Source organism: Malania oleifera, chromosome 12 (genome assembly GCF_029873635.1).
Source record: "Malania oleifera isolate guangnan ecotype guangnan chromosome 12, ASM2987363v1, whole genome shotgun sequence".
Taxonomy (NCBI): domain Eukaryota; kingdom Viridiplantae; phylum Streptophyta; class Magnoliopsida; order Santalales; family Ximeniaceae; genus Malania; species Malania oleifera.
In genome coordinates this window covers 15199642-15224219 of record NC_080428.1, presented here as the reverse complement: position 1 = coordinate 15224219, position 24578 = coordinate 15199642, and the positions used below count along the sequence as shown (strand labels likewise).

General features: G+C 35.7%; 1 protein-coding gene and 1 non-coding gene across 2 annotated transcripts; one reads left to right on the top strand and one right to left on the bottom strand.

Moving 5' to 3' along the window:
- Nucleotides 1–5588: 5588 nt before the first annotated feature.
- On the bottom strand, nucleotides 5589–6355 carry LOC131143835 (uncharacterized). The gene is made up of 2 exons (XM_058092205.1): nucleotides 6025–6355; nucleotides 5589–5938 (listed from the first exon to the last, which is right to left on the bottom strand). The coding sequence occupies exons 1-2, from the start codon at nucleotides 6353–6355 to the stop codon at nucleotides 5589–5591; spliced, it is 681 nt and encodes a 226-aa protein (XP_057948188.1).
- Nucleotides 6356–10451: 4096 nt separating this feature from the next.
- Nucleotides 10452–10557, top strand: LOC131145355 (small nucleolar RNA R71). Its single transcript, XR_009134138.1, has one exon. It is a non-coding gene; the product is annotated as a small nucleolar RNA R71 (small nucleolar RNA).
- The last annotated feature ends 14021 nt before the right edge of the window (nucleotides 10558–24578 follow it).

Below are 24578 nucleotides of genomic sequence, written 5' to 3'. Positions count from 1 at the left end.
GATTTAGAATACATGAACGATGATCCTAACGTGGAAGCCATGAGGAACCTAAAGTGCATATCACTTGGCTCAATCCATGGATCTAGAAGAATAAAAGGATGGAGAAGCAAGCTTCAAGTTTGAGATCGTCAATGGGAATGGACATTTAGAATTAAATGTATTTACATGTCATATGATATATTTTGAAGCTCAAATATACCTTAGGACTCATGCATTCATGAAAAATTCATTTACATTAGTCCAGGTTGAATAAATTTTTCAAAGCAAATTTGAAAGGCCTCGTCGATGAATGTATGAAGGCTACATGGTGACGATCAGTGCTGTCTCATCGATGAAAAAATACCTAAAGCCTAAAAAGTTCAAACAGTGCTCTCGTCGATGAACTCATGGCCTCGTCGACGAACGAGTGTTATACACTCATCGACGAACTTACGCGCTCATCGGCGAAGATCAGCGCATCAATTCACGTTTTAGCATGGACACAGATGAAAAGCTTTGTTTTTAAATTGATCCAATAGCCAAGATTAAATATAGGGGTGAGAACACTTATAAAACTAACCTAAGAACCCTAGTGCCTCACTTTTTGCATATGATTGGGAGCCTTTAACGTATACAAATCTCTGGAAAGTATTGAACACATTGCTAAGCCCTTGCCTGCAATTTCAAAGCATTCACATCAAATCTAAGCTTGGGTTATGTTGATTCTCAAAAGCCATTCCCGCGAATATTGCGTAAACAACTTCGGTATTGAGGTTTGGTGATCAAACTTCTTGTTGGTTTATTCTCAAAGTTTTTTTTTTCAAACGTATTCTTGAATATTTTTATTTGAGTGGTTGATCTTGATTTATTATATATACATTTTTTGAAGGATCATTATCTGAGAAAAGTTTTTGGGAATAGTATTCTAAAGTGTTGAAACCTTGTAATATTCAAAAGTATATTTTTATTTGAAGATACCTACTTTATTTGTGCCAAAAGTATTTGAGAAATATTGTTCAAATCTTTGAAAAACTATCAATTTTTATTGTTTACTCAAAGATTTAATCTTACGAGTTATTTGATAGCAAGAACTTAGATCTACATAATATTCAAGTCTATTTTTTAAAGATCTTATTTGATATTCTTACATAAAGTGATTCGAAATCAAACTCCAAGATCTCCAACGTTTTTATTTATAAAAAAAAAAAACTAATTTTTGGGAGATATTGCTTGAAGGGTAGATTTTTGAAGCATATCATTCGACTTATAAAAGTAAAATTTTTACATACATACTAAGCTTCATGTATTTTTCATATGATTATGTTTTAGGATTTCTATTGTACTCACTAGCTTGTGGAGAAGCAATATTGAGTTTGTGTAGAATTCTAACTCTATATTGTAATCACGATTCGGGTTGTGAACCGGGTGAGCAGGAACTTGTGCCTCTTGTAAGAAGTGGATTGTGAGGGAAGCTCCGCCCCAGTTAAAGGATTGGATTATTTAGCGAAATCCATGACTGGGTTACTCAAGGCGAGGACGTTGGCTGGGGTAGGCTGAACCTCATAAAATCGAGTTTGCTCTTATCCTTATCTCTATTTAAATTCTGTGTAATCATATTGTGTATGTGTTCATCAATTGGTGTATGTTTGAATAATTGGGTAACATTGTGTGCTTGATAAAGAGACTTAAAATTACGCATTGGGTTGATTAATAAAATTGATTGAAATAGTAATTGGTAGCTTGCAAGTTTGAAATTATCATTTACAATATTAGAACCTAAAGGATCTTTTAAAAAAAATACCCAATTCATCCCCCCTCTTGGGATAACACTGTAATTAACAAATGTGTCCTTTCTCCTTACATAGAAAACATGTGGTATGTATGTAAGCATTTGAGGAGGTGCTAGTAGAGTCTTTGGAGGCTTTTGCAAAGTACCCCATGTAGAGGTTCTTTTTCCTTGTTTTCTCAACTCCACTGAATCCTATGCCTTCTTTATTCAAAAACATTCTTTGTGCACCAATCATTTTATCAAGATTTTCTTTTCCTTCAGTGAAGTTGTAGATGATTTTAGCTTGATTGTCAATTTTTCTCTTAAGATCATAGATTTTTGGGTCTGGTGTATTTTTACCCTCTTCTTGATTTTGAGACATTTTGATGATTTCATTTTCTATTTCAGATATACATATATATATATATATATATATAAATCTTTCTCATTTTCCATAGAGGATTGGGATCTTAGATCTTCTATTTCTTTCATCACTTTTTCATTCTTGCTTTCTAATCTCTTGAATTTTAAATCCTTTTCTCTTTCAGCAAAATTTTTAGATTCTGATTCTTTCATTACAACTTCATTCTTATTTTTCGAAGACGTATACCATTTGGTAACTTTAACTAGAATCTTATGAACCTTGAATAATTCACTTTGTAGTTCTTCCTAAGATGATATGCTCTCACCATTGGATTCATCGTTTTTAGATTCACTGCATGATTCGTTAAAAGATTTGGATGAGGAACTTTGTTCATCATAATCATCGTCCCATGCCATGAGACAACCATTTTCAAACTCTTGTTTACTTGATTCACTCTCTAAACTACTAGAACTTAGATTGTCCCATGTACTGGCCTTCATTGCCTTTTTCTTTTTCTTTTTAGAATCCTTCATGAGCTGTGGACAATCTGGTTTTGTGTTCAATTTTCTTGCAATTATAACATGTATGGATTGTATTCTTTGATTCCTTTTTATTGGTTTCTTCTTCCTCAAATGGGGCCCACCTATTCACATGCAGCCACGCTGTGGATACTAAATTCAGACTCCGACTCCATGTATTCTCATTTACAACCTTGCCAATCAAGATGCGCTCGTTGAGGTTGCCTAGATTGATTATCCTAGTCTGCAAGATGGCCATAATAAGCTGCGCATAAGGGATAAGGGGGCACTTGGGTTCCCTAGCAGGCTGGCCTCACATAAGCTTTGGAGGTGGCTTCTTGAGCTTAGGATGCTTCACCTTCTTCTTGTAGAAGGTAAGCATATCCTCCAATATCAATTTGGGGATATTATAGGCCATATGTCGATGAACCACGTATCATACCTGGAGATGGACCCCCTATCTCTCTGAATGATGCCCAAAAGTGCAAATAATGTGCTATAGAATCAAGTCCAACGACACCAAATATTATGGCACCCGAATCTAGGCCATGCATGTTCCCTTCTGAAAACCAACACTATCAGAGTACATGCTATGAAACATCTGGGAGATGATATGATGCACATCATGGAGTTAAGAGGCTAGCATGGGATGTCATCAATCAAGTCATGCAATCTTACTGTATCAAAGACTTCATCAATCAGCTCAAAATAGATCCCTTGCATCTCAATAGTCTAGACGCTAGTGGAGGGATTATGCCGCACATTCTTGTAAAAATCCCGAACTAACTACAAATAACAGAAATTAGTCAGTAGGGTCATGTAGTGGTCATATTTCCTCTTCTATAGCACATCAATGCAATATTTCTTCCTAGGATGGACCCAAGTTTCCTCAAGCTTGTCAGTGTACATTGGTTTGAAGTCATAATCGCCAAGGGTCATATGCTAAGCCCTTTTTCCTTTTCCCTTCTTCTCCTACTCATTCTGAGTTGTGCGACCCCTTTTCTTGCCCTTTATTTGTGGAGCCCTATCTAAATTGGAGGCAGACTCATCCAATGGTTGTTTATCAACCTTTTTCCTCTTGGCGGCTGCACCAGAGGACTAGGGCTACTTAGAAGGAGCCCAAGCATCAGTGTGGCATGTTATGGTAACAGAGCTCTGCAAAGACAAAAACAACAACAAAGATGCACAACCTAAGATTAGAATATACAAGGTAGGATGAATATGTCCCTTTGCTCGTATAATTAAATTATGATGAGCCTAATGGGAATTCAAATGTAGCAACTTCACATAGTAACAATGTGATATGGCAATGTGACAAATGACTTAGTCTATTAGTATCAGACGCATTGACCACTCCATGGAAATTACCCTAACACTTAAGCAAATAGGTAGTGTGTCGATATGATATCATGATAGACATCACAATTAAACCAAGGAACCCCATATTCAATAGCATCAATGTGAAGCAGACTTCTAGTATGGTGGTAGAACCTTAAGACACATATCACCCAACCACCAATGCCACATGGCTTGATGAAACCCTAAATTCCCCACCCCAGAAAAACTCTCAGAATGAAATGTAACTTGCCAAAACCCTAAGGAATGAGAAAGAGTCAAAGAAAGGAAATCTTACCCCCTAGAAGAAAAGACGAGGTCACACAGGGAAGAGATGAAGGGATGAGGTCGCACTGAGAGAGCAACTCATCATGCAGGGGGGAAATCATGGTTAGGAATGGAGGAGGATGGCTGAAGATGGTCTCCACACGTGGGAGAGGTGCTGGAGCCAAACAAAAGTAGAGTAGGAAATGAGGGTTTAGGGTTTCATGGGTTAATAGGATTTTTAAATCGACTCTAACACCTTCGACTAGGTCGCGCTAGATTAGGGCTGGTTGACCCCTTGGTCGACCCCCAACTTAATGTGGAAAATAGGTTGTTGACCTGCTCACACCCGATAGGCTTGATGGTCGTGCGATGGTCAACTTATTTTGTCGATTGGCTAAATCAATGCTAAATGGAACACAAAGAGGTGACCAAGCTGCTGTGATGGTCGTGCTTTGGTTGACTAGAACTATCATATGTTGGAAATTGAGGCCAAAGGGAACCTAAACTTTCAACCAAGTCGCTCCTGAAGAAGGCACGGTCACGCGTGGGTCGACCCATTCTGTGAAATTTTTGAATTTGAGGCTTCAAGGGGACAGAATGGTCGTCCAAGCAGTGCGCAAGAGGGCATCTAGTCACACCTTGGTCAAGATGGCCTAGGATTTGGGGCTAAAGGCCAATCCCAAAGTTGCCCTAGTTGCACTTTGAAGGATTGATGGTCGAGCCACAATCGACCTATTTTGTGAAGAATGCCAAATTTCTCTATGTAGGGGCCATAGGGGTAGACCTAGTCGCACCAGAGGGAACTCCTAGTCGTACTTAGGTTAATTGAGTAACTAATGCTAAAACTTAATCTAATTATTGTAGACTTTAATACACCCTACAATGTACAACCTAAAGTGGACCAAGTGGGCATAAGAGCTAGTGCTGCGGAGCATCGAAAAAGGCCCATAATCCATACATAGTCCTAGCCTGTACCGAAGCTCGGGGTGAAATTGTGCCATAAGAACATGGTGCCTATCTCAGTTGATCAGGGACACATATTTTGGGGTACCGGAGTATTTGAACCCCGATCATAGGCCTCAAGGTTTGCCCTTGTCACTATACTAGGTTCACTGGGGACATCTCCACCCCAGTATATCTTTCGACTGGATCCCTACTCTAGATGTGTAAAACCATGGAATAGAGATAGCATCCTCCTAAACCAATGTACAACACAGAGAAACTTTCAAAAACAAACAAAGAATAAGAAGAAAACTTGGTTTGCTTCCCAAAAGCACTAAATTTACTGTCTTTAGTCAAACGCAAGAAATTCTCATATTGGACTCACCGAGTCACCAACAGAAATTTCCTCCATGAGTCATTCACTAACCCCTTCCATACAAGGCTTAAGACACTGACCATTCACCTTGGAAAGGGTGTTGGTCTCCAGATCTTCAATTTCAATCGTACCATGCGGGAACACATGAGTCACAGTATATGGATCAAGCCATCTAGACTGCAACTTACTAGGGAACAATTTCAGCCTCGAATTGAAAAGCCATACTTTTTTGTTAGGCTTGAAGGTTTTCAAAATAATGTGTTTGTCATGAAAAGACTTGGTCCTATCTTTATAGATATTGGCATTTTCATAAGAGTCATTACGGATCTCCTCCAACTCATTGAGTTGGAGGTGGTGATGGGATCGGCAACGGCCATGTCGAAGTTGAACTTATTAATCGCCCAATAGGCCCTATGCTCTAACTCAATTGGGAAGTGACAGGCCTTACCATATACCAATCAATATAGGGACATACAAATAGGGGTCTTGTGGGCCGTTCTATGTGCCCATGAAGCATCACCAATCCTCACAGTTTTCTCAAGGATGCTGTTGATTTCATGGTTCGATACCTCAACTTGTCCACTAGTTTGCGGATAGTACGAAGTGGCTACCTTGTGAGTAATGGAATATTTGCAAAGGAGTGCAGCAAAATGACGATTGAGGAAATGAGTTCCCTCATCGCTAATAATAGCTTGGGGGCAAGTGAAATGACTAAAGATACCTTTAAGAAATTTAACAAGCACTTGATGTTCATTGGTCCTAGTTGCGACCGCCTCTACCCACTTCAAAACATAGTCCACCGCCATATGTATATACTCGTACCCATTAGAATTAAGGAATGGACCTATAAAGTTGATCCCCCACACATCGAAGAGTTTGACCACTAGAATGGGGTTTAAAGGTATAATGTCGTGCCAGTAGATATTCTCGATCTGCTGACACCTCAAACATGCACTACGAAACTCCAGAGCATCCCTATAAAGTGTAGGCCAAAAGAATCTACTTTGAAGCACTTTAGCTGCCATTTTCTTTCCACTAAAGTGACCACTACACTCTAAGGTATGATAGAACTCAATTATGTGGGGGTACCCACTCTTAGGAACACATCGCTGAATGATTGAATCTACGAAGATTTTGAAAAGGTTAGGATTCTTCCCATATGTAATGGCTTATTTAAGAGAAGAACTTGTCTTTCTCCCGCTGTATCTAATCATGAGGAATGGCTCCCATGGCTAAGTAGTTCAAAATCATAACGAACCATGGAATTCAAGATGACATTGTAAAGAAATGCTCATCGAGGAAGGAGTCCTAGACTGGATAGGGGTTGGTAAACCCCTTAACTAGAATGCGAGACAAAAGATCAGCTATGTGATTTTATGTCCGAATCTTATAATCGAACTCGTGTAAGAGCAAAATCCACCTAATAAACCTAGTTTTGATCTCTTTATTCATAAGAAGGTATTGTAAAGCAGCATGATTGGAATAAACAAAGACTTTTAACCCTAGGAGATAAGAGTGGAACTTATTAAGCATGATGACGATGGCTAGAAGCTCTTTCTCGATGGTAGTGTATTTTAATTGAGGTCCTTAAAGAGTCTTACTAATATAGTAGATCACATTGGACAATTTGTCAGCTCCTTGCGCCAACACAGTCCCTACAGTGTAATTCGACGCATCGCATATCCTCTCAAAAGGGAGAGACCAATTAGGGGGCTGTATAATCAGAGTGGTAGAAAGAAGAGTCCTAAGAGTTTCGAATGCAATTAGACAATCTTTATCGAAATCAAATGGTGCATCTTTGACTAAAAAATTGGTCAAAGGCCAAGAAATTTTGCTAAAATCCTTAATGAATTACTAGTAGAAACCGGTATACCCTAGGAATCATCGAACTTGTTTAATGGAGGTAGGGGGAGGAAGTTTTTTAATTAAATCTACATTGACTCTATCGACTTCGATCCCCCGAGTGGAAACAATGTGTCCCAACAATATGCCCTCTTGAACCATAAAATGGCTCTTTTCCCAAGTCAATACTAAGTTCGTGTCCATACATCTTTAGAGAACTTTGGACAAGTTTTCCAAGCATGCATCCAAGGAGGGTCTAAACATAGAAAAGTCATCCATGAACACCTCATGAATATTTTCAACCATATCAGAGAAAATGGCTAGCATGCACCGTTGAAAAGTCACAAGGTGTTGCATAGCCTGAAAGGCATCCTCATATAGGCAAAGGTCCCAGATGGGCAAGTCAAGGCGGTCGTCTCTTGATCATCCAGGTGGACCGTAACTTGATTATACCCGGAGTACCCATCCAAAAAATAGTAAAAGTTTTGGCCCACTAGCCTCTCTAGGATTTGATCAATGAATGGCAATGGGAAATGGTCCTTGCAGGTGAGGTTATTGAGTTTTTGGTAATCGAAGCATACTTGCCACCCACTAGTGATGCGAGTAGGGATACCTTCACCCTTATCATTTTCAACAATTGTGATTCCTGATTTCTTGGGAACCACTTGCGCGATGCTCACAAACTCACTATAGGAAATAAGAAATATTATTCTAGAATCTAAGAGTTTTACCACTTCCTTCAACACCACATCCTTCATATTGGGGTTTAACCTCCACTACATCTCACAAATAGGTTTAACATTCAACTCAAGGTGAATCCAATGCATACAAATAGATGGATCTATACCCTTAAGGTCTGCCACCGACCACCCTATGGCTCTAATAGATTTTTTCAGGACACTAATGAGTCGAGACTCGTGTGAACTAGTAAAACTAGATGAAAAGATAATAGGCAGGGTCTCGTGGGGGCCTAAGAAGACATACTTGAGGGAAGTTAGAAGGGGCTTCCACTCAAGTGATGGTGGGACCTCAATGGAAGGGTGTGCTGGAATGCTAGAAAGAGTAGGAAGGGTTTCAAATTTAGCTTTACAATGCCTTTTCTCTAGGCTAAAGGTTGAGTCATAGACAGCAAAAATATGCTCACACGAGTCCTCTAGACCTAAGATAAAAGGACGATCAAGTAGAAGCATAGCCTCAAAGGGGTCCCTCAAAAGAATTGAGGGGGAAACTTCCTCAACACACTTGTCAATCATATCTACGTCCACGCATTAGAAATTATAAGATGGGACTAGAGAGGCATGGAAAACATTTAGCCTGAGCTTCATGTTGCTGAAGGATATATCCATGACATTGGTCCTACACTGGATACATGCATTAGCCATGGCTCAAAATGGTCAACCTAGGAGGATAGGGATCTATTTTTTGGCCAGGTTGGTATTTCCATGTCTAAGACAAAAAAAATCGACTAGTAAATAGAACATATCGACCTTCACTAGGATATCCTCAACAATAGCCTGTGGAACTTTCACGAATCGGTCAGGGAAGCTCAAAGTGACCGAGGTAGGCTTAAGCTTTCCTAGACCAAATTGTCGATAGACTAAATAAGGAAGTAGGTTCACACTCACTCCCAAATCCAAAAGGGCCCTATAGATGGTGTAATCTTCGATCACATATGAGATGGTGGTAGCGTTGGGATCCTTATGCTTTGAGGGAATGTGACCTAAAAAATGGAGCTCGCATGCTCAGTCAACTAGGCTCTTTTCTTCATGTGCACCCGATATTTGCGCTTTTGAGTGCATAGGTCCTTAAGGAATTTTGCATAGGCCAACACTTTCTTAATTGCATCTAAGAGGGGAAGATTGATCTTGACTTGCTTAAATGTGACCATCATGGACTCTACATTGGCTTTCTTCTTGGACTTAGAATTTGATTGAAGAGCTACGGGAAATGGTATAGCAAGGATATAGTGGGGCAATGTGAAATCGTTGGAGGAGGCAGGCATCACGGGATCACTCACCAGATTGGAAGAAGAAGGGGTACATAGTTCAACAATGGGATATACAGTCATCTTTTCCTTACCGTTACCTAAGTCTGACTTCTCCTTGACCTTGTTGTCTACCTCCTTGCCACTTCTAAGGGTGGTCACGGCTTGGGCTTGCTCATGGTAAATCAAATAACTGGAAGTTGGATCACTCTCTACCCCATATTGATGTTTTAGGTTGATAAAGGACTGACTTGGCAACTTACCCTCTTCTCGCCTACTCACGGATGTAGCTAGTTGGCCCAAGGTGGCCTCTAGCTTCACTATGGACTGGGAATGGGAATGGATTAGTTTCCGATCGACCCTAACGATCTGCCTCGTTACCCTTAAGGGCTTTCAACACTATATTTTGAAAAGAACAATCATATAGAGCTTCTTAAGGAGGTGGTGGTTGATAAGCTTGGTGACGGAGAGCAAGCATGCTAAGATTTTTATGATTTGGATTTTAAAAAGGTTGACGAGGAAGAGCATTTTGTGATTTTTGAGGTCTTGGGATTAGAAATCCTAGAGCTTGATGCCTCTAGGAGAAGTTAGGATTTCAACCCTACCTAGGATTGTACATAGTGGAATATGGATCATTAGCTGATGTATTGTACCAATTGTGGGTAGACTTAACTTCCTCTTGCACAACCTTATGTATGAGAAGCAAATGGGGACAAGTGTAATAAGTATGATATGGGTTGGAGCATATGATGCACAACTTCGCACATGCTACCGGCTGAGATGGTTGTCTTAAGGAAAAGACCTGATCAAGTTTCTTGAGAATAGTGTGCAAAATGGGTGCAAGCTCATGGCCGGCTACTAACTCTTAAACCCCCTTGGAATAGGAAGAAGAAGTTTGGGAAGTTTTACGAGCAGCAATGGTGTGTTTTTAAGAATTCTCAGCAAAGGTCTCAAAAAGAGTCCAAGTCTCATTCTCATGCTTTGTTAGGAAGGTACCTCCACAGGATGTGTTGACCATAGATCGATCACGCTCAGCTATTATCTCATCGAACGTTTGGAATAGTTGCCATCTAGGGACTTGATGATGTGGACATTTACGCAGAAAGTCCCTAAAATGCTCCCAAGTCTCGAAGAATTGCTCATCCTTCATCTAGGAAAAACTAGTGATAACCTTCCTAAGCTGATTAGTCTTCCCAATAGGGAAGTATTTTTTAAGAATTTCATGTGGCATGATGGCCCAGGTGGTCACCGAGTTTGGCTCTAAAGAATTTAGCCACTACTTGGCTTTGTCCTTAAAAGAGAACATGAATAGCCTAAAGGAGAGGGCATCATCACAAAAATTGGAGATGTGGATGGTCAAGAAAATTTTGAGGAATTCATCAAGATGCTTATAAGGATTTTTAGTGAAAATCCCATAGAAGTTAGGAAGCATCAAGATGATCGAGGTCTTGATTTCAAATTGTGTTGTCTTAACATCCGGAAACCAAATGCAAGACGGTGATGTGTATGCATTGGGAGTGAAGTAGTCTCGCAGAGGCCAAAGAGGATGCTCCACCACCACAGGTCAATGGGGAGTAGGAGGGTCTGGATTTTGATTTTGATTATTGAGAGCCAGAACAGATTGCCATTCAGCCATGACTTTAGAGTTGGAGGACTCAGCTAATTATGTACTCGAAGTGGACTTCCTAATCAACCTACGGGATCTCTTAATCTCAGGGTCAATAGGCAATAATTTAGGTTCTAGAGTTATCAAACCCTGCATACAACAAGTTAGCACACAATATCAAGACTTTGGATAACAATAATAATGAAATAACAAAGAAAATAAAAGTAAAGATCGTGTAGCAAACTACACTAATTTTGGCTTACTACCATAAGTGAGTCCTCGAAAATGGTGCCAAATTTGATAGCTTCTCCAAGGCTTAGGTCCTTAACTACCAAAGATAAAATTTATAAATCCCTAACTACTTCGAAGTTCGGTATAAAAGTAAGTATGGTGTTAATCCTCAGGGACTCAATGTAGTGGTGTACCAAAATTGATCTAATTTACAATGCTAGAAACAATGAGAAAAGGTTGAACATTGGATTTTCTATTTAGAACTATCAAAGCAAATAAATTAATTCAATTATACTAAGACGAGCACAAAGTATTTATGGGAGAGTAACTCCCCAGTTATGAATCCATCTTAAGCCATTAATTCACAATAGTTAAGGATTAGTCAATTATCCATAATGGGGTTTCAACAGTTCATCCTAATACGAGCACATAGGATGAACCCAAAACAAAGACAAGTAATCCGCTCGAGTAGTTTAGCGTATTCGGGTTCACACTAATCGTTTGGAGCACAATTGGGAGAACTGGGTATACCCTATCTAGCGAACACGGATTCCTTTCTATTAATCCCGTTGCATGAACATAGATCAGGCTTGATCCACGCTAATCTAAGTACTTTGATTATGAAAATTAATTTAGAAAAGTCTAAATAACATCATGCAACCACACCCTATTATGAACAATCAACTAAACCCTAGCTTTGCGAATCTAACTTAGGGTTTCATCACAACTAGAGAATCTGATAGATTAGCAAGTCATTATGTACGCAATAAAATGCAAAGACAAGATGATAAATGATAATGTGAACATTTCTTTTATTGAAATTAAGAATCACTACACAGCAAAAATGAAAACTAAGTTAAAAATTTTCAATCCCAGAAAACAAAATCAATACACGACTTGATGGCCTCTCTCTCCATGGCATAGAGGTTTCAATTTATTCCCCCTAGGGTATACACGCATTCATATTCAAATCAGGAAACAATCGGCAGCAAAATCATGAAACATATTTCTAAAGTCAACCGGCGTCGACCTGGTCACACTTCCAAGGTCTTCTGGTTGTACCTTGGTTAACACAGTCTAGAAGATCTTCAATTATTTCTTCATGTTTAGTTGGTGGCATCGTCAACCAAGTCACACTCCCAAGGTCCCCTGGTCATGCCCTGGTCAAGGGTATTTGTTAAACTACTGTTAATTGGCACTCTAGAATCTTTTAGCTCGACCTAGTCGCTCCTTATGACTTCTTGGTCACACCATATAGTCGATCAGGGAACTTCTACTGCAGTTGAATCAAGGTTATGGAGACCTAGTTGAGCTATGATTTGCACTTGGTCGAACCTTGTGTTTCTAAATTACTGCATTAACTCCTTGCACTACGTAACTCTTCGATTTAAACTCTGATTTCCTAAAACATCAAATATACCACGTGTAATTCCAAACAATAATAAGAAGTGGGAATTACGAAGTTAATAAAAACATTGCATAGGTAAATGGGGGACTAAATAAGCATATTTAAGAACATATCACTCGCTTTGTAGGTTTGTTCCAAAGTAGTTAGAAAATAATGACTATTAAGGAGCATTTAATGAACTATGTTTATTTTGCGGTTGGAGAATATGCCTTTTGTATGGTTTGACAGTATAAATTTTTCAATCCAAAAAAAAGGTTAGCATACTTCCAAGGAAATTCAAACTTTGATTAGGAAATTCGGATTTTAGATTCAACATGGATCTAACATCTTAATCAAATTTTAATTTTCAACTAGATATTTTGATAATTTTTTAAGTTAATGGGAATATGATACTCAGCTTCCTCAGTCTCAATTTATGCATTTGTATCTGTATTTGCTACTAATTTTCCAACTACATCTGTCACTACATATGTTGCTATATCTACCACTACATTTGTCACTACATTTGTGTATGCACCAATGTATACATCTGTTACGACAATATGCATCTAAAAATACATTTATTATTGCATATAATTGCTTATGTATATAATTGAATGGGACCTTATACTCAAGCTACTAAATTCATTTTTACTTAATGAATGATGTGGCTTTTTCATTGATCAAAATTCAATCCCAACATATTGTAATACATAACAATTCATTTAAACATAAAAACTTAATTACAATATTTTTTATCCCAATGAACTTGAAGTAATAAGTAATAATTTATAAAAATTCACTAAGGGAAAAAAAATCATTTTGCTGCAGCTCCAACACATTGCAACTATTGTTGAAGTTGCAATGAAAAAGTATTCATCATAATTTGATGAGGTTTTGAAATTTTAATAGATGCTTGCTTGCAAATACATTTTCTGTTGTTATTTCAATGAAAATGTGATTGCAACACTTTTAGCCACAATTCCAAAAAACATGGTTAATAATAGCCAACTTTGTAATATTGAAAGATTGTATAGAGAGAACCAAAACCATGGAAAAACACTATAAAATCGTGAAAAAAAAGTTAAAAGACACTATGGAAAAGAATAGAATCTAAATTATTTAGTACATCAAAAACCAACCAACATAACCAAAATGGTTATACAAAGAGGCTTGATGATTAGTCACGTATCATTTAGAAGGTCTAGGTTAGTGACAAATTTGGTTACAACCTAGACATGTGGGAGTCATTGAGGCTCCATATGCTAGATAACACCCAAATGGTTTTGCCTTATTTGAGAAACTAGAATGGACTCCACAATTGGCCAATTTGAAGTTAGAGGCCAAAGGAACCTAAAGAGATATTAGAAACTTTGGGTAATGAATAAGCAAGAACAAGAAAGAAGAATGATAATAGGGAAGTTTCACCTCGAGTTTCAATTGGATCAATGCAAACCTCCTTTACAAAAGAGAGAAAGAGCACATAAGGAAAAAGGAATAGAGGCGAGTAGAAAAGGCTTCATCCACCAGCCTAGGTTATGCATACCCTATAGTTTTTTAGCTTTCTCATAAAATAGGGGAATAACAACCAAGAATTATGGCAAGTCTAACGATAGAGTCTAATACCAATCAAAATAGCTAATCATGGTGACATTCCAAAGAAGGTTAATCATATAAAAGGAAGATGGAAAAAGTTAACTATAGTAAATGATGATGTTACATATAAGCCTTTTTATTTTTAAAAACTACTTGAAGTGTGCTTAGAGTTATTAATTTAGTCCAAGCATTGCAATTTATCTGTAGCTATAGAATTGACTTATAATAGGCATAAGTACTATCAATAGTCATTTTTTGACCAAACTAATTTTAACCCAAATGAAGACATCAAAAATCAAGAAAAAGTAAAGAGAAAGTAAAAGTATTCTTTGAGTGGTCGACTAACCACTTAAGGCATTCAACAGACCTTCCATCCATTGCCATTATTTGGCATCATCCATAAAATGTGGACCGACTACTATAGGCGGTTGACCAGCGCTACCAAAATTCAAATTTTGTACTTTTCATGTGATTGGATAGGGATTAGGGCTTGTCACATACCTTCAATGATGCCACATGTCCACCTCCAACACTAGTAGTTGGTTGCTGGTTGTTATTAGAAGTTATTTTTAAATTTGAATATTTAAAATTCAATTTCAAAATGGATTTTCCTTTCATTCCGTTGAAGATCTGTAAAAGGACCTCTTGTGGTTGATTTTGGGGCACATCCAGGTGGGGGCAAGGTGACATTTTCAAAATTCTTTAAGTGGTAAAATTGGGATTTCAGTTGAAAAAAAAAAAAAGAACAAAAGAGAAAATCGTACATCTCATATTTTGAATGGGGATTTAAGGTGTGATTTGAAGTGAGGGTATCCTCCACTTGATTTGCTGAGGTTTGTTCTACAAGAAGGTCAAAGTCTAGTCCTTTACTTTGTTCATTTCCAATTATTTGATGAATCTTAGCATGTTGAATCATATTGATGTTTCTTTGTTTTGATAAATGTTTCATGCTTTCTTCTATTGATCTATGTCAAAAATGCATCTTAGGAGTAGTAGAACATGTTTCTATCTTGACTGCATAAGAAAAAGTAGGCTTAGAAGTCAAAATTACATAACTACGTAGAAATGCACATTTAGGAAATCAACTAGCCAATGCAAGCGATTGACCAACCCACTTACTGTTTGAAAAAGTAGTCATTGGTTACAGGTAGTCAACTAGCCCCTACAAGGGGTCTACCATAAAATTCAGAGAGTGCTATTTTCTACACTTTTTCTTCAATTTCTCCGAAATTTCAAGTATTTGGGAGTCTTAACACTTGATAAAGTGCATTTGACTAAGTTCTATTGATATTTCATTAGAGGTTTACATTGTTCTCCATTAAAAAAACTGACTTTATCATAAAACAAATAAATTTGTATGAATTTTCATAAAATCTTCCATGCTTTTTGCAAAGTTTTTCAAAATTTTTTGGGGTCATACATCGATGATGTGGTGTTTGGGTTTTCTCCAATACTTTTTAACAAATGTCAGGGTGGGTTTGTGGTTCTCTCTCCAAAAATCCACACTTTTTTATATATTTTATGGTTTTCCTTCTAAAGAAACCAAAATGTATTTCTAGAAAGTTCAGCTTTTTAATGAAGCATACATGATGTCTCTATTGAATGAATTAAAAAGCCCCTTTTCTAAAAAATAAAACACAAGATTTCAAGTTGAATTCTGTGGTTTTCCTCTTAAAGAAACTCAATCATTCAAATTCAAGAGTTTTCACAAAAATAACCCAAAAAAATATAAAAATAACCCAAAAAAATATTTTTTGGGAACTATAAATGGCTTGATTCCTCTTTTGAGGATATGTAGATAGTCTATTTTTTAGATCCAACCATTCCAAAAACAAAAGTCATTCCTTCTCTTCATTTTCTAATTTTTTTTTTCCATGTTTAGATGTGCATTTTGATTAGATAGAAAGTATTAGGATTTTTATAAGGTTACATCCTCTTTATAGATCCTATAAATGTCTTTTTGAAGGGGTTAAGGGTTGGTAAATTTCTAAATGAACAAGCAAAAGAAATGGAAAATTGTAAAGGGTAGTTGATCGGCCTTTGTAGGGAGTTGACTGGCTAGTTCTCCAATTTGATTTGTCAATATTTTTTTCAAAATTCAAACATATCTTTCAAAAATTTGCTTTTCATGAGGCGACATACATGCACACATAGACACACACAAGGTAAGCATGGTAACCATTTGTAGAAGGTGTTTTAGGATGCTAATTCTTTGAATTCCAATAAAAAAGAATTTAGAGTTTTACCTTCTTTATTCACAAATGTACTCCTGAGCCTAACATCTTTTCAAAAGTTTTTCCTTTATTTGTCCTTTTAAAAAATTAAAATAAAATAGTAATTTTTTTTTTCTAAAATAAAAGGACAAGATAGGGAACCAATGGTTTGGTTGTCTATACTTGTTTAATGTGTAAATGAGCACCAAAGTTTTAGCTACCCAAATAAGTCTTTGAAACCTGATGTCAACAGCTTTGGTGAATCCGCTAGGAACATTCGATATTCAGGTCACCTCTTATGTGATTGTGAATATGTTTTTGTAATTATATGGAGTTTCTGTTCATGTTCTCATGTTGTGTGTATATGTTGTCATGAGATATGTTAGATGTATATGCCTTGCCATGTTCATGCATTTGCATTTATAAGTGCTCTATTCATATACCTTCACTACACTACACAAGTATTATACCCAGACTCCATTACTTGTAGGATATAGGAGAAGGAAAAAGTACTAAGGACCTTCATGAGGTTTTGTTTTTCGTATAGGCCTTATAAATAAAAATTCATTCACTCGATTTATTCTCTTTGAAAACAATATTGGATCCTTTGGAGTTTATGGTATGTGGAGCCAAACCATGCATAAGAAAACTTTATCTTATCATCCCTAAGATAGAGCTTTACCCGATATTTGGAGATAAACAAATGCTAAATCACATGGAGCCATAAATATTGTTTTATAGGCATATCAATTATCTAATGTGTGCTTTTGTATTCACTTTTTTTTTTTTATAGAATTTAGTTGCATAAATGGCACAACATACCAATTAGATTGATTAAAGGCTTTTAAGCCAAAATTAGATCAAAACCATTTGATATGTTGCACTAGTTGTGCCTTTGAATCCTATCCTCTTTGTTGCTCATACATTGCCAAGTGGAATGTTTTTTTTTTTCTATTTATAAATATTAATTCATACATCTTCATAGGGTATTCAAAATTCCACTAAGACATAAAATTTATTCACCTACTCATGACCCAATCATTATTAGCCTGGTCTCAAAACATGAAATGATCGAAATCTAGTCAAAATGAGGGGAATATAGCAATAATGGAATCTCCATTTGAAAAAAGAATTGGGACTTTGGAAATTTGTAAAGAATCTAGTCCAACTCATAAAAGGAAGTCACTTGTAGTTTATGACGCTCAACCTTTAGTTGCGCCACTAGTTGCTCAAGAACCCATTTTCATAAACATAACTAGACAAGGGGTAGTTACCGAATTGGCCTAGTTAGAATTAACCAAGCCAACAAAAAATAAAGGAGAAGAAAACAAAGATCACATAACTTACATAGAACAAATGAGGTCAATTTTTAAGGCATACAAGATGGAAATGTAGGAGATTTTGAAAATTTGTGTCTTCTCACTATTGTAAAGATTACAAATAAATTCAAAGTTTTTGAATTTGATAAATATAGTGGCACAAGATGTCCAATATTCATATTTGAATGTATACTCGCACTATGACTCCATATACTGAGAATCAAAAGTTGTTGATTCATATATTCCATGAAAGTTTAACTAGATGATCTTTGAGGTGGTATGCTTCATTTAAGAAGAATCGAGTTTGAAAATGGTGGGACTTGGCCAATTTGTTTTTGAAAAGATATTGGTTCAATTCTAAGATTGTCATACATTAAATGAGTCTTTAGAACATGGAGAAGAAGTGCTTAGAAACTTTAAATGACTATGCTCAAATATGGAGGATGGTTGCTGCTCATGTAAATCCATTGCTATTGGACACCAAAAAGGTTAGCACTTTTGTGGGTACACTAAAAGGTGTATACTATGACAAGTTGATCCTACAAAGTCTATCCAACTTTGCAACATTTGTGGCTATTGGGGAAAGAATTGAAAGTGGATTAAAGTTAGGAGAACTAAGTGCATGACTACACCACTTTGAAATCAATTGAACAAGTTTCTAGGAAAAATATCTTTGTCAAGAAAAAGAAAAGTGAAGAATAGGTGAATGCAGTTTCAAAACTCAAAACACAAAACCTGAATTCCATCCATGCTATTTATACATATACCACTCAAATTATCATTAACTCACAATCCAATCCATCGAATGCCAACCTTAATCAAGCTAATGCTAACTTGAGACCAAGGAGGAATTCACCACTCATTGAACTCCCTTGGTTGGCTTATACCATCAGTTGCTAGATAAACAAAACATTGTACCAGTACCTATGAAATCAAGGTAGAATATCAAATTCTATGGTCCAACCTAAATCATAAAATATCATATGAATGCACCTAACTAAGCTGCTAATAATTGTTTAGCCCCTAAACATAAAATCCATGACCCCATTGATGCCAACTTTTTGAAGTTCCAACAAGTTAATAATGTTTCAAATCCTAATATGAAAACTACACCTTACTAAATTATAGAAGGCTTCCATTAATACTTTAAAGTATGTGAGATCCATGGAATCAATCAATCTTCCTTTGTCATTGACCTTACCCCAACAACAATTTGATATGAGCCACCATCCATATCCAATACTGAACCTTTGATTCTCAAAGCACCTACTTCGTTTCCATATTACTTAAATCGAGTTATGCCTTCAAATTATGAAACATAATGGTAAAAGTAAGTGAGTTAGCTTAGGGTAGCTGATTTATTTGGTGTTGGTGGTATAATTAGAAGTGGATGTTGTTATACTCTTGAAGAATTGGAAAGAAGAAGAAAGGGTGAAGAGAAAGTAGGTGAATAGAAAGAAAGTGAAGCTAATGTGGAGAAGAATAAAGAAATTTATGATGAAAATGTTAAGAATGTCCTACAACAACTCAAGATCAGTGACTACAACATTGCATAAAATTAAATAAACTCTAGCTTGGATTTCCATACATAATTTCCTCACAGCTTCAAAAGGTCACGAGAATACTTTGCTGAAAAATATTGAAGGAAATTCATGTACCTTAGAAAGTATCAATTGAACAATTTGAGAACATAGTTAATTATATGCTGGTAATTAACAACATTGCCTACACAGATGAGGCGATTCCACTAAATGGAAAAGGGCATGTTTATTCTTCATACACAATTGTAAATCATAAACAAAATATCATACCACAAGTATTGGTTGATAATGGTTCAATACTTACTTTTTGTCCATATTCAACAATAACGAATTTGGACATAGATAAATCTTCAATAAGAGAGAGAAACACTATGGTTAGGGCTTTTAATGGAACTATGAGAAAAGGTATAGAATAGGTTAATCATGATATTGAGATTGGTTCTTGTGTCTTCGCAATTGCATTTCAATTCTTGGAAATTGTGTATTCCTTTAAATATTATTAGGTAGGCCATAGATCCATACAACTAGGATAGTGTCATCTTCATTACAAAAAAAGTTCAAGAAATTTTCTAAATTATTCAAAAGTAAGCCATCAATCAATCAAAGGGGGCATGAGCTGGATGTTCCTATGCATGAGTCATTCGCTAAACACAAACCTTTATTTGGTTTGACCTATAGCCAAAAAAAAAAAAAGGTTTTTCATTGTTAATAAGCTTATCCTTTTAGTTCCATTTGTGTTTGTACCATTTTACCATTTCCCTATATTACTTCTTGATACCTAAGACATTGTTAACTGTAATAAGAGTACTTTATGTAGTCTGAGTGAAAGATATAAGGAATTAAAGACATTAGAAAGGCTCCTGAAAATGATTGAAGTATAGATATCAATTATATGGGAGTCGTGGAAAGAATATTTATGAAAAAAAGATGGAATTTGGTATCTCATCAAATTAAAAGTGATAGAATTCAAGGACAATGTTCGAATTAGTTAATGAGGTTGAAGACAATGGACAGAAGCATCAACAAAGAAGGTTCATCACTATCAAGGGCTTTGTGTAGTAAAGATAGCTTTCTTCTAAGGAGTCACAATTTCAACTAAGAGGAGTCTCAAATATTTCTTCTATAAACAAGAACATCTAAGTCTTAAAGCTTTGTTTTTCAAAAATAATGTAATGACATTTTGACAAGTAATAAAGTACAAATTTTTGCCTTAATGTGTTTGTGACTTCAATATCATCTCAATTGTGACTTCATTATTGTTCATAGGAGATGGTCTTTCCAAAAAAAAAAACAAAACAAAAAATCACAAGGTTATTACAAAGAAAAAATCTTACAGGATATCTTCTTAATAAAATTTGAACTATGGATAGACTTGAATGCGAAAGTGGGGCATGTAGGCAACCTACCAAATAAGATAATAGGTTTAGGCCAAACAATCACAAGGTTAAGGTTTTTAATGAGGATTTGATACTTGTCATTTGAATTTAGAAAGAGGATTCACTCAATTGAAACTAGAGCATTTAAGGAAGTTCTTTAAAATTCCAAGGATTTTAGCTAAGGCAATTTTAAGGGAGTGTATGGTCATTTCCAAGAGTTTGTTCTTTTGTGCAAATTTTTTATTTATTGATGAAAAAAAAGTAAGGTTATTATTAGAATAATCAATAATAATATTGCTGCCCTAACAAAATTTTGCTTCAACTCAACTTCCAACATCCCTTGAATTTCATTTTCATGATGTCATCATTTAGAATTCAAAATCCAAAGTGCTAAAAAAAAAATGTTTAGCAAAATTCATTGAAAACAATAATGCAAATTTAGAGATATGTTTTGGTAAACATATGAGAAAGAATTCATGAAAATTTTTTGAAGGTTCAAGAAACTCTCAAGAAGTACTTGAGTGAGCAATCATTAAGTTATGAAAGGGCAATATTCATATCCCTTTTATTGGAGTTTGGTCAAAATTGACATCTCTATATTTTCCTAACATTTTAATTCAAAGATGTTAGCAAAAGAGAGGTAGTTGTCGATAGTCATTGTTTTTACCAAAAAAAAAAAAAACTAACCCAAACAAAGATATCAAAATTCAAGAAAAAAGTAAAGAGAAAATAAAAATTTTCACTGGGTAGTCGTCTAGCCTTCCCTCCATTACCATTACTTGGCACCATCCATAGGCAGTTGATCGGTTTCTATAGGCAACTGACCAGTCCTGCTAAAATTTAAAAATTTGACTTATTTTCATGTGATTGGCTAGGGATTTTGGGCTTGCGACATACCCTAATGATGCCATATGTCAACCTCTGACATTGCCAGTTTGTGGTGAGTAGTTACTTTTGAATTTGAGTTTTCAAAAGTAAAACTCAAAATGGGTTTTCCCTCCATTCTATTGGAGATCTACAAAAATATCTCTTGTAGGAGAGTTTAAGGCATGTCGAAGTGGGGGTAAGGTGAGGTTTTCAAAGTTCTTCGAGCAATCAAAAGGAGATTTTAGTTTTAAAAAAAGAAAAAGAAAAAAGAGAGCAAACCATACATCTCTTATTTTAAAAGAGGGATCCAGGGTGTGATTTGAAGTGAGGGTTTCTTCCACTTAATCTACAGAAGTTTATTCTTCAAAAAATTCTTTACCTAATCCTTTACCTCATAAAATTCCTCTTACTGTATGAATTTTGGCATGTTGAAGCATATTTATGTTTCTTTAAACGTTATGAAAAATGCTTTATGCTTTCTCTATTAATCCATATAAAATATGCATGTTAGGAGTAGTAGAATATGTTTCTATCTTGATTGCAAAGGTAAAAACATGTTTGAAAGTCAAGATTAGATTATTATGTAGAAATGCACATTCAGGTGGTCCACCAGCCCATGCAAATGGTAGATCAGCCCCTTTTCTATTTGAAAAAGTAGCCATTGGCTATAGGAAAATAACCGGCCCTAGCAAGTGGTCAACTGCCAAATATTGAGAATGCTATTTTCTGCACCTTTTTTTTTTTTTTTTTTATAGGTTTTCAAGTATTTTGGAGTCTCTACACTTGATATAACATATTTGATTGAACTCAATTGATATTTCATTAGAGGTTTTCATGGTTTCTCTACAAAAAGAAAAACCAATTTTTTTCATAAAATAAAGGGAATTTCTATGGGTTTTCATAAAAGCTTCCATATTTTTGTAAAATTTTTCAAAAATTTTGGAGTCATATATCCATGATGTGGCTTTTAAGGTAGGTTTGTGGTTCTCCCTCTAAAACCTCGCACTTTTGTTTATAGGTTTTATGGTTTTCATTTTAAAGAAACCAAAATATATTTTTATAAAATTTAACTTTTTAATGAACCATTCATGATGTGGTTATTGAATAGATTAAAAAACGTCTTTTCTAAAATATAGAACATGAGACTTCAGGTTGGGTTGAGGTTTTGCTACTAAAGATGTCAAATTGTACAAATTCAAGAGTTTTAACAAAAATAACCTCGAAAAATGTTTTTAACATGAAAATGAAAAAACAAATTGGGAATTACAAATGGCTTGATTCATCTTTTGAGAATATGTAGGCAGACTACTTTATAGATCAAGTCATACAAAATAAAGCAACCAAAAGTGCTTCCTTTTTCTCTTCTTCATTTTCAAATTTTTTGCATGTTTGGATATGTGTTTTGATTAAGCATTAAGTAGTAGGATTTTCTTGAGGTTAAATCCTTTGCATATATCCTACAAAAGCCTTTCCAAAGGGGTTAAGGTTAGTAATTTTTTTAAATTAACAAGCAAAAGAAACAAAAAAATTGCGGAGGGCAGTTGACCCACCTTATCAAGTGGTCGACTACCTGGTTCTTCAATTTGATTTTTCAATTTTTTTTTCCCGAAATTCAAGCCTTTCTTCCAAAAATTTGCTTTTCATAAGGGGAGATACACAAACACAAGGTAAGCACGGTAATTATTTGTGTAATGGGAGTTTTAGGATGTTAATTTTTTGAATTCAACTATTACCTTCCCTATTCACAAATGTACTCTTGAACCTAATATCTTTTCAAAATATTTTCCTTTATTTTTCCTTTTCAAAAATTAAAATAAAGTGGTGACTCCATCTTCTAAAATAAAAGGACAAGTTAGGGAATAAATGTTTTGGGTGTTTATACTTGTTTAATGTGTAAACAGTCACCAAAATGTTGACTACCCAAATGGGTCTTCAAAATCCAATGTCAATAAATTGTCTTGATGATGATCTTGTAGAGGACAGATATTATTCAACTAGCCTAGTGCAAATACAGTCAATCATATTTCCAAATTTTTCTCTCTCTCTCTCTCTCTCTCTCCCCCCCCCTACTACTATCTACATATATATATTCTCTATCCCATCCTAAATTCTTCTAATATAAATCTACTCACCTTTGTCTTTTATTTCCTATTTCTATAACTTTTTACAATTTCTACAATTCTAATTCCCTATTTTCTAAGACACTACCCCTACACCTTCAATGGGGGCATGTAATCCCAAGCATACCACTTATAACTTTCGCCGACAAACAATCACCAGTTTACCAAATTTAAAAGCTTTTTGTAAATAAATTGGATAAACATCTTTCTGGCTCACCTAGTGAGACTAGTTATGTTGTTAGTTACCAATGGAAGTGAAAAAAGATGTCATTAGTGATAGAAATCCTAGGGGTACCTCTTGTGATGGTCCCAGAGGAAAAAACCAAAAAAGGATTGGTTTGGAAATCTAGAGAGTGAGTAGAATAATGCAGGAATCCAATTTCTATGCCTCTTTAACCAACACCTACTAGGCTAACCAACGTTGATTTGATAGCCAACACACAACAAATGGTCAAAGCAATATTCGAGGTCTCATACTTCCTAAAAAGTTATCATGATGATGAAGCCAATTTTGGAAGACATTAAGGTCAAGAGGAAGGCCTAGGTGGAGGATATGCATAGGTATTTTTGTTAAAAAAAAAAAATGCAAGTTCTCTGACAAAATAGCTTTAACTTTGCTATATACTCATATTTAGGCAAGTCACCATGATGTACAGGTCAAGGAAAATTTTTATTTCCTCAATTACAACAACCAAAGGACTACAAGCACATCCAAATGAAACAATCATAGGTAAGGATAGGCTAAGCTTTAAGATCACCATGAATTAGATCTAGAGACCTACAATCTAGTCATCAAGCTCCTCTTCCATAAAGAAATTGATGATGTTATCTTCGCCATTTCAATGGTCAACACAAGGTATTGACTTTGGTGCAATCCCAAGAGGGGAGAGAATTGGAGATTTAAAAATTTTTCCTTTTAGGTTCAACTAATTAACCAACAGTATAAC